The following is an 11,102-nucleotide window of genomic DNA, read 5'->3' as shown; positions in this document are numbered from 1 at the left end:
TGGAGTATTGGAAGTACCCACAAAATGAGAGAAGATTGTCGACTATTATGGCAGGTATTTCGTTTGATAAAGTATGGATATAAAATTTATGAAAAAAGCGTTGCATCATGCAATTAAAAGCTGTGCGAGCAAATCGAAGTGAATTTTTTTTTTAAATTACGCCAGGCGGCCATAAAAATACCATTAAAATCATTAACAAAATTTATAGAAATATTGTGATTTTGAGCATCTTTTAATATGTTTGTTTCTGTGTTTACAAATATTATGCTATAAAATGGTATTCTTTTTATTTATCGTTTGTTTTTTGACAATTAGGAACGAAAATGTTCAAAAATATTATTTCTAAACCTCAATCAAGCAATTTTGTCAACGATATTTTCAAATGATTTACAGTAAAATTCTGATTTTTTACACACATCTTTTTCTACCACCAACAATAATGAGGTGATTAGGTTACATATTTTTTAATTATCATAAGTACTAATTTTCATGCTATCCAAATTCTCTGATAGTTCGTTTATATCAGTATTAATATCGGTATTAATATCAAACAAATTGGAATCATACTCGGGCAAATCGTTAATCGCCAAAAGGTCATTTGTAACTGGTACATTGTTTGTCGCATATGCAATGGGATTGCTAGATGTTGACGGCAAAGCAGAGCTCGTAGTTGGTTGATCCATGTATCTGCCGTACTGATGTCCACTTTTAAATGCATTTGAAGTTGTCGACGGTTGTGGTTGAATGTGATATTGTTGTTGTTTTTGAGGCTCTTGTTTTAGTTGATAAGTTTCTTGATATGGTTGTTGTGACGTGAACGGCACAAGAATATGCCCAGGATTGTACGGTGTGTGTGACGGTTCACCAAAATAGTTATTACTTTGTGTGTACGAATTGTAGTAATACTGTGGATAGTTGCTTTGATATGAATTGTACGGTTCGTCGAAGAGATTTGCATTGGTCATTTGCCGCTGGTACGGATGTTGCCCGTTTGTCGTTTGTTGAAATTGATTATGTGTAAAGTTATGCGATGGGACTTCAATCTCTTCTTTGACATCGGTAGCTGAAAGTTAACATTTCAATCGTTTAGTTCGAGTGTCATTGGCAATTATTTGCAGTCAATTCCGGGATAAAAGTAATAAAAAATGCTTACCAATTTCGATGAGCGGCTGAGGATTAACTGAACATTCAACTGCATTGGTTCCATTTGTCGGCGTCAATACGTCTTCTTGTGCATATTTCGATTTTTCTGCCTTTTTCAAGTTCGAAATTGACTCCAATATTTCTCTGGATCGTTCGCTCATTCGTTTTTTCTTCTTGTGTATCAATCGAGTGCCTTAAAATTCGAGAAAAACAATGAAAAAAAATGCTTTTATCCAGTCGATGAATTGAAACTTACTTTGTGGATTCGGTATGAATTCAAAGTCAACGGGATCACCCACTTCACTATCCGATGGCCGATATAATTGAATGAATACTTTTCTTGTCTCTCTAATATCGAACTCCTTATATTCCGGCGTATTAAATGAAATCGCATACTGATGATGTACTCTCATCGTTGTCGAATTTTTATAGTTGATCTCCTCTCGCCAAATCACCTTGCGATCATTGTCTTCTTCGTAGAAAATAACTGAAATATCTTCACGTTTTACTTTGTCACAAAGTAAAATAATCCGTTTGCCACCATTTACGGTCGAACGTTTCGAGCTGATGTCAATTATCTTTAATTGACCATTCGACTTCTTATCGATGATCGCATTGGAAATTGCATATCCCAAATGTTTCCAAGTATTATCTTTTTCGAGGTATTCTACATCAAAACATAAACGCACACGACGCAAATCGATCGATGTGTATGGGCTTATCATATGATGCCAACCGCCTGGACAAAAAAATTAAGGAATATTCACAAGTTGTGATGAATGGATTCATGGATAGAATAAGCGTAAACAAAAAAGAAGCTTACCTTTTGTTGGATCGATATTTTGCTTTTTTCGCACCTCCAAGGATTTGACAATCTCCTCCTTTTTAACGCAAACGATTCCAATGTCCTTGAATTCGACCACTTTCTTTTGGTTGACATTCACCTTCATAATTGATTCGTTTGTCCCTTTGCCCGCTATTAGATTATGCGGATGTTGTCTGTGAAATACAAATGGAGATTTATTATAGCCAACACATTATTTTAAAGACTCATAAGCTCATAGCTCTTTCTACTAGCACACCAAAAAAAGATTCAAATTGTTAATACATTCGAAAACGAATATTGGCATGTGATGTTTGGTTTAAAAATATTGACATTTCTTTGTATTTTTCCGCACACACCGAGTGTGTAAGGTAAATAATTGGAATCGGAAAATTAAGACCTCCTAAAAACATGTTTTCTGGTTGTTTTAGGGGCCAGGGAATCGATTTTAAGCAACTTTGGTGATGCCCATGTATTAAGACGTTTTTTGTTACGAGAAACCGAATGTGATATTGTTGAGTTTTGCGACACACTTTTCATACAAAATTTCAAAAATATTGAATTTTCGTATGGATGTCTGTATGATACCGTAATGAGCATATTAGAGGTACCTCCCGAACAAAGTTTTGGATTTTTCGCTCAAAAACGAACATTTTGTATGGGGGGTTAATATGCATTGAAATTTCTTCAAATTTGCTGGGATGATGTAGTTTAGCCCGAAAATAAGATTTACTACTTTCACTGTAATTAAATTACTGCAACTACACATTTTGAGGAAAAAATCCGGGCCGGTATTCTAGAACAATCCACAAAAATCGTTCGGAATCATTTGTTTATATAAACAACTCAGCTCAGTGAAAACAATAAAAGTTATTGTTATAATTATATTAACACTCACATTACTACAATCACTATAACAACCACTTCTATTGTTTTCAGTCCGATTCAGTGCCTGACCGTAGCTAATATTTTGAGTGTGTAACAATTTTTTTAATATTTTCAATGTTTGGCGACAAATGTAGAGCTCTATTAAAGTTATATTTTGGTTCTTTTGGTGTCCATATTTGACGCCAAACGTTGAAAAGATAAAAAAATATTAGTTTCAAATGAATAGTCCGCTCAATATATTGTCGGAATAATTCCACTTTTGAAAGAGGTGTCGGAATAATTCCGAACAAAATAAGTGGAATATTGTTTATTTTTTTTTGTCTTATGAATAACGACTATTATTCTCGTTATGTGCTACAATATTATTCAAAACAATATTCATTCATAGAAATATGTTTTTCGGAATAATTCCGAACAAATTGATCGGAAAGTGGCATTATAATACCGGCCCCGATCAATTTTGAATCAACAAAACACAATACGTAGGTTGCTCCATAATTTTTTTTAAAATGGTACTTATAGTGTTGCCCGATGTAAACCATTGTCATATTCGTAAAGTTTGATGTTTTGGTATGTATTCGTGCCCTGAACCTTTTGTCGTACGAACGCTATTTGTATTGTTTACAGTGACTGGTAAACTGCGACTCAACAAAAAAATGAATTTTACACGTGAAGATTTTCGTAAAATGATTTACTACGATTTTCGAAGTAAATTATCTCAACAACAGTGTTTCGATCGACTTCATTTGGCCTTTGGCAATGAAGCACCAACCCTTCAGACAATTTATAACTGGTACCGAGAATTCCGTTGCGGTCGTAGTTCGCTCAAAGACGAGTTTCATACAGGTCGTCCAAAATCGGCTGTTGTGCCACAAAACATCGATGCTGTCAGAAAACTGATTATGGAAGATCGTCATGTGACCTACCGTGAGATTGAGGCATCTTTGGGCATTTCATCCCACAGCATACATACAATTTTGCATGAACATTTAGCCGTAAAAAAGATTTGCTCTCGTTGGATCCCACATAAATTGACCGATGAACAAAAAATGGCTCGTGTGAGTTGGTGTAAAGAAATGCTCAAGAAATTCAATCGTGGTGCTTCAAAAGACGTTAATAAAATCGTCACTGGTGACGAATCGTGGATATATGCCTATGAGCCCGAAACGAAACAGCAGTCGACTGTATGGGTCTTCCAAAATGAAGATAACCCAACGAAAGTTGTTCGAGCAAGAAGCACTTCGAAGCGAATGGTCGCCTGTTTTTTCGGGAGAAGTGGTCATGTGGCAACCGTTCCACTAGAGGATCGTAAGACCGTCAATTCTGATTGGTATACCACCATTTGTTTGCCCGAAGTGTTTGGTGAAATAAGAAAAAACAACCACCGTCGCAAAATAATTCTTCATCACGATAATGCGAGCTCTCACACATCTTTTCAAACTACTCGATTTTTGACCGGTCAAAACATCGAACTGATGGGTCATCCACCGTACAGTCCTGACCTGGCACCCAATGACTTTTTTTTGTTCCCAAGCGTGAAGAAAAAACTACGTGGTCAACGATTTTCGACACCAGAAGAAGCAGTTGAAGCGTTCAAAACACACGTTTTGGAGATATCAGTTTCGGAGTGGCACGAATGCTATGACAAATGGTTTCATCGAATGCAAAAGTGTATCGATCATCTCGGGGAATATTTTGAAAAACAATAAAACCATTTTCGACAAAAAACAACTGTGTTATATATGTTTTTAAAAAAAATTATGGAGCAACCCTCGTAAACGTTTGTTTGAAGCCATAAAAACTTGTGAATTATTATTCCCATTTTTAGTCATTTTTGTGTAAAAAAGTTTGTCAAAAATTATTTGAATCGCGAAACTAATGTCAGATTCAGTTTTCTCGTGAATTCAAATTTAAGTAACAGATATGTAATAAATGCATGTTGTGGATCACAGCGAGGAAAAGTTCACGGATGTAAGACATTGTATTCTTTATTTAATCTTAAAAAAAAATAACAAAGCACTTACCTTGGTGGTTTATCATTGTGAGTAACACAAGATATATGTATTTCAGCAATTCCAGTAAAATTACCAATTTCAATAGCCGGATACGTCGATTTTTGTGGTGTTGAATTTGCTCCGGGAATTGAACCATTTAGTCGTCCTTCACTTTTATATCGAAATCGGTAAGACTTTTCTGCTGGTTGCTCGGTTATACGCACATACGGTTTCGCCTATTTTTTTAAATAAAAACAAAACATATTTATTATTTTTAATTTTTCTTTAAAGTGGTTTGTGATGACAGCGGACGGCAGTTATTGTGGTGAAAAGTCTACTCGCTATATATATATGCGAAATATCCAAAATCCTAAACTAGAAAGCAGCTATTGATGTATTGGAAAGATATTTAGCTACTTTTGAGCAAACAACAAAGAAATTTTGAAAAAAAAACTTTCAGCGGAAATGGTGCAAAATCGATGAAATTCGAAGTTGATCATTATTTATCTCAACAAAATGTATGATTGGCTTGGTTTTTTTCAGGATAGATCGAAAGTGCACTCAATTTTTAGTCGATATGCACATTTTCAAAAACCAAAATTCTTTTATTTGGTGAAAATTGGGAAAAGTGTGAACTTAAGCGGCCACCTATGTTTTAATATCTTATTAATCAACAGCAGTGTGCTAGTTTTAAATTTTGTTTGTCCACTTTGACAACTAATTTTACATAATTCGAACCCGAGTAGTTCAATGGTGACAACCGTTTTGAGTAATTGATTCGATTGTTCGAATTTTTTGACTTGGAACCCCATCCTTTTGGAATGATATTTTGGAGTAAATATTGCGTCGCCTCATCAAGAACGTTTAAAATACCATTTAATCCGTCAGTTTTTAGACAATTCAGATATTGTAAGTTTTGCCCGATTAGTCATCCGCATACTTTAGTAAAATCATCCAAAGCGTATTAAAAAAAAAAACAATTTTAAATGAATTGGTCGAATTTCGACCACGGGCGGCCCTAGTATTTTATGATTGCCCATGATTTTTTCTTTGCAATCGTTTTTACAAAATTATTTCCTGGTCAAACACATTCCACAACGTTTTTTCGATAATTTTTTTGAATTTTCAGTGACTTACCATATTTATTAAATAATTTACGTATTGAAATTCACAAAGCTGAGAACGCACAAAATTTTCTGATGACTTCGACGAGTTTTAATGCTTACACTTTCGCTGCTGATGCTCTACTGTTTGCAAATGAATACCTACAACACCAAAATAATACGGTTCGGTCATCAAGACTGACACCAATTTATCTCATCTACCTAATGAGCTTCAGTTTAGTTTCGGTTCAATTTCGTTCAAAGGTCTGAAGTTGGCGATCAAAGAAAGGGTGCGGCATTCAATTTTATCGGCCGTAAAAAAGAGGGAAGGAGATAAGGATCTGCTGAATGAGTCTTTTATAATCTAATGAAATAAAAATAAAATCAATAGTTTGTTTTTGAAAAAAAGAAGAAATATTACTTTGTTTTTACCAAAAGAAAAACCTTTAAATTGATTTTCGGTGCTACATCCGAAATTCGTAAAGTAAAATAATTTTTTGATATAAGTTTTCACATTTTCAATGATATATAAATTTTCAAAATCATTTCGTTTGCATGTGTATCAAAACAAATCTATACTCAAAAAATATTCTGTGTGATATTTGTATAGATTCAACTTTATCTTGCGGTAAAAAGAGAAAAAACCGCACTAATTAGGTGTTATGGGTACTGTGTGTCACTCTTTGTTTTCTATGTATTGGTATTAGTTTGTGGCATGTGCCTAATGAGTTTCGGTTCAGTTTCGATTAAAGGAACCGCATGTGAAGTAAACGATCAAAGAGTTGGGTTACTTTTGTTTTAAGAAAATGTGAAGAGCATTTTTGATCTTCTAATCACAAGTAATTCAAACATTAGTTGAATATTGTGCCTCGTGCTGAAGCCAAGTAGTACATAACCTAAGCCAAGTGCATTTTTTCGCAAAATATTAATTTGTTTATTTTAAATTTAAAATTCTTTTTACATAAAAACCTAGATCAAGCCAAAATGTCGATGCAACGCTATGTTGGTATATTCTTAAAGAACGCTTTAACGGTTCAATGCAGCGGAGTGAAAAGTGTACATCGGAATGTCGTAACAAATTTTTATCGAGCATAGTTGGATAAATCGGTGCTGAATCAATACCGTCAACTAAAATATGATCCAAGTAAAATTCAATGCACTTATCTGTAGATTGATGGCACTGGCGAAAATATTCGTTTGAAGGATCGCATTTTGAACCGTGCTCCAGACCGCATCGAAGACCTGCCGTCGTGGCAATATGATGGTAGCTCACAATATCAGGCGCTTGTATGCGATACATATAAACCAGATGGATCACCAACTGAAAGCAATAACCGCTACCTCATGCAAGATGCCGTTGATAAAACGAAACAACATGAGCCATGGTTTGGAATGGCCTAAAAATGGGTTCCCAGCACCGCAAGGCTTGAATGACTTGGTTGCATGAGATTAAAGAAATTTGTTGATTTGTCTCTAAATTTAGATTGTGGAGTTGTCGCAAACCGTGTTTTCGCCCGTGATTTGGCCGAAGCGCATACATTGGCTTGCTTGTATGCTGGTATCGATTTTGCTGGCACAAATTCTGAAGTGATGCCCGCACAATGGGAATTGCTATAGTGTTTTTACTTCTATTGTTTTTACTCCATTTCAGCTCAGCGCCCCGCGTTAGCTCCCTGAGTTGAATCGGCTGACTGAAAATATCTCAATATAATGTCTGGCTCCTTCACAAGAGTGGCCCCTTTCGTTGCGATAGCAGCTGTTATCTTTCGACAACTGCTGACTTATATTTTCACTGAATTTCACCAGAAATCTGAACAAGCTGAACAGAAAAAGAACACGAAAAAGACCAAAATATAACAAAAAACAATGCAAATCTGATGGAAATATGCTTCAAATCGAAAAAAAAACAGGTGCATTGATTTGCCAAGTCGTATATGTTTAACTTCGAATTTCGATATCACAAAACTCACAAACAATATCCCAAATTCTATATATTACCGCGAAAGTACTCGACATCAACTGTGTAAAATACCTTTGTTCACCAGAGATCAGTGATGAAGTGATCACGATAATTGAAATTCTGTGAGTGCGAAATATTGTAACACGAGTGGCCAAAAACACACTTGTCGTTGTGTAGCGTTCAAGTGATACTGAAAATGAAAAGTGTCTCATGCCAAATATGGAGGATCAAATGGTGCAACTTCTGGCACAAACACTTGACATATTGGCGTTGTCATTTTCGAGATATTTTGAGTGCATCGGTTTGCACGGTAGACACCCCTATATTATACGTATAATCCAAATTTTTAATAGAGAATGATGCGGGTCAATATACAACAAAATACCAATATTGATTTAATACTCTGTAAAATGCACGGTGTTTTGATTGAGATCGGTTGGTAATAGTTGTGGTTTTTGATTGTTTTGGTATTTATTATAAATTCAGTCGTTGAAATTAAGCTGCATGGTGAAAGCTAATCGGTACCAAAGGCAAACCAGTGTTTGGTTAAGATATCTTATCTCGTTTGAGATAGTAAGATAAGATAAGTTAGATACTATCTTTTATCTTATCTAGATGATTTTAGAAACTTAAAAAATCATCTTATCTTTATCTTATCTTTTGGATTTTTTTGGTATCTTATCTTTATTTTTTAAGATAAATAATAAGATATTTTGGTCATTTATTTAAAAAAAATTCATCAATTGTCGGTATGATTAATTTGTTCATTGAAGCGAAAATGATCAATTTCCCCGTGTACAAAAAAAGTGACTGACTATTTTGGGACAAACTGACTGACTATTGACTGTAAAAACAAGCAACCTTAGATAAATTTAGTTAACTTCAATCAATTAAAGTAAGCTATGGTTAACTGCAACAGTTAACTATAGTTGACAATAATCATAGTCACCCGATAGTCAAAACGTTCCAAAATAATCGCCTGACTGACTGAGTAACTATAGTCGATTGTTTTCCATACAAAATTTTAAAATTCATGAATATAGCTAACTATAGTCACTTACAGTCAATAGTAACTTAGTCACTTTTTTTCCACTCGGGTCATGACTCGATTCGTCAAAATTATATTCGAATTCTTCAGATTAGATACATTTCAGATATCTTAACCAAACACTGATGCAAACAAATATATATTTTGGTTAGAATTATATATCAAACATTTATTCTGAAGACGGCTGAATTTAGAAGAAAATGGATGTTCATAATCTTAACAAGAATGTTTCAGTTTGAATTATTGTGTTAGATTTTGGCATTTGGTCGGTGTGCAGGTTCCAAGGTAGATCGGTTGTAGTTCATCTAGATCAAGTATATTCCTATGGTTTGATGTTAGCTTTTATCCAATCAATGTAACGGTCCACTCTCTGTTTGGATAAAAATGAAATGTTAATTGCAAAAATTGCTAAAAAATGAATTGAAATATTGAACGTACTGTATATACTCCAGGCCATCCATCTCGACCACTTGGATCACGACCAAATGAAGTAACACCCACCACATAGTAGTGGAAGTGTGTTTCATCAGTTTTATGCAATTTCATCAATGGACCACCCATATCACCATCACATGCATCCTTCCCTTTCTCACCGCCAGCACATAGTTGTTTATTTGTGAGAGTAGCATTATATGCACTATACATATTACTACATCGATCGATAGGAACACTATCCAAGTTAACCTTCAACTTGATATTACTTAAGTGACCTACTTAAATAATAAATGTCTATGAACAATTTGCTACAATTATGATAAAATTAACAAATATTTAAATACCACGCTGAAAAGAAAACAGGAAGAAACGGTTTTTTAAATCGTTAAGACATAATTCAGAGATTTTTTGAAATACCTCTGTTTTTCCCCATCCTGAGAGAATCAATTTGGATCTAGCATAATTTTGGTTTAAAACCTCACTCGATGCTGGCAGGCAGATGGGTTTAATCCACTCTGTATAGGTGATCGGTCGTTCCAAACGTAGCAGAGCAATATCATTTCCTTGAGATTCCGAATCTGGATTATAATCTACATGTGGAATGCGTTCTACCACACGAATATCTTGAACTGGATCAGCGCATTGGCCATCGTCGCAATCTGGGTTAGATGTTGTATTCCATTCACCAAGTCGGACGCCTTGATTGTTGTCAAACACAGAATAAAAAGAAATAATAATAATCGAAAATGTTCAACAAATCAGTTATATTTTCATCTACCTGTCAGTTTCAATTGATCTCTGTCAAATATTTTGTTAATCAAACAATTTGATGCTTAGAAAGGAGAAGAGAAGAGGTTTGTTATTTATTTTGAAATATTAAAGTCAATGTGATTTTATCATTCATTATTGTATACCTGTTAAAATGTAATTTTCGTTGATAATGATACCAATGCACTTATAAAAGGTTTTTTTGCCTGTGAGGATATAAACTATTTTTTTTATGAAATCCGAATTTGATTTTTCGAAATTTAGATTTAATTCTCTCACGTTTTGTGTATTCAATTTGTGCCATCCACGGGAATTCATTTATGGCGGTCTCTTCGCCACCAACAATACGTTGACTAGGTTGAGAAGATCCGCAAACACCAGGTTTAGGTAATTCAACCGAATCATTGATAAGTTGTGTTGATGATTTTTCTAATTTGTTTTTTAAGATTAATTTAAATGTGTAAATAACTTATATTAAACATTATTATCGTGCGAAAATCGTAAGCTTTATCTGCATGGGTCACATATCTTGACATTTAAAAGCAAAATTGTTGCTTTTTCTTTATTAGAACGTGTACATTTGATAAGACCTAATAATTCATGAAATAATATGAACGCCTCAGAGTAAAAACACTAAAAAAGACAGTATATTTTAACCTGTTCTGTGCTCAAATATGTTCGAAATACTTTTGCTCTCAATTTGTTTTAAAGTACCCAAATTGTCACAACATTTTTTGAATTTCACCTATACATATCGACATAAAGTGGGATGTTCACCCCTTATAACTCAAATGGGCACACATGTTTCTTCTCATGGGAAGTTACTCATATCATTGTATATATGTATATTCAGAATTATATAAAAAGTTGACTTACGATCGATGTAGATAATGGTGAGGGTGTTATTGGTTTTCCCATTCGATGTGGCTGTACATTGATA

The 11,102-nt window shown here is 34.3% G+C and overlaps 2 protein-coding genes and 1 pseudogene across 2 annotated transcripts in view; 1 reads left to right on the top strand and 2 right to left on the bottom strand.

The window, feature by feature from the left end:
- Nucleotides 1–464: 464 nt before the first annotated feature.
- Nucleotides 465–6,188, bottom strand: LOC116350474 (embryonic polarity protein dorsal-like). The gene is made up of 6 exons (XM_031782270.1): nucleotides 5,986–6,188; nucleotides 4,879–5,084; nucleotides 1,967–2,142; nucleotides 1,400–1,882; nucleotides 1,154–1,336; nucleotides 465–1,063 (listed from the first exon to the last, which is right to left on the bottom strand). Exons 1-6 carry the CDS (start codon nucleotides 5,986–5,988, stop codon nucleotides 465–467), a joined length of 1,650 nt encoding a protein of 549 aa, XP_031638130.1. The 5' UTR covers nucleotides 5,989–6,188.
- Nucleotides 6,189–6,935: 747 nt separating this feature from the next.
- LOC116350473 lies at nucleotides 6,936–7,568 on the top strand (annotated as a pseudogene).
- A 1,713-nt stretch (nucleotides 7,569–9,281) lies between these two features.
- LOC116350472 (melanization protease 1-like) overlaps nucleotides 9,282–11,102 on the bottom strand; it is a 12,067-nt gene continuing 10,246 nt past the window's right edge. Inside the window, exons 2-7 of the mRNA XM_031782269.1 lie at nucleotides 10,442–10,591; nucleotides 10,309–10,383; nucleotides 9,812–10,092; nucleotides 9,739–9,742; nucleotides 9,398–9,669; nucleotides 9,282–9,329 (exon numbers count right to left, since the gene is read on the bottom strand). Of these exons, the coding sequence (XP_031638129.1) occupies nucleotides 9,282–9,329; nucleotides 9,398–9,669; nucleotides 9,739–9,742; nucleotides 9,812–10,092; nucleotides 10,309–10,383; nucleotides 10,442–10,591 (830 nt within the window). The remainder of the gene's footprint in view (nucleotides 9,330–9,397; nucleotides 9,670–9,738; nucleotides 9,743–9,811; nucleotides 10,093–10,308; nucleotides 10,384–10,441; nucleotides 10,592–11,102) is intronic.

This window comes from Contarinia nasturtii, unplaced genomic scaffold (assembly GCF_009176525.2).
Source record: "Contarinia nasturtii isolate CC-2019 unplaced genomic scaffold, AAFC_CNas_1.1 Cnas_scaffold_4154, whole genome shotgun sequence".
Taxonomy (NCBI): domain Eukaryota; kingdom Metazoa; phylum Arthropoda; class Insecta; order Diptera; family Cecidomyiidae; genus Contarinia; species Contarinia nasturtii.
The sequence above is the reverse complement of the archived record's forward strand: the minus strand, read 5'-3'. Positions and strand labels throughout refer to the sequence as shown.

What these genes read in the sequence shown, in the direction of transcription:
- LOC116350474 (XM_031782270.1), bottom strand. An exon ending in CACAATGATAAACCACCAAG is followed by an intron (nt 2,143 to 4,878) that starts GTAAGTGCTTTG and finishes TGTATTTCACAG; the next exon opens with ACAACATCCGCATAATCTAA. An exon ending in AAATATCGATCCAACAAAAG is followed by an intron (nt 1,883 to 1,966) that starts GTAAGCTTCTTT and finishes TTTTTTGTCCAG; the next exon opens with GCGGTTGGCATCATATGATA.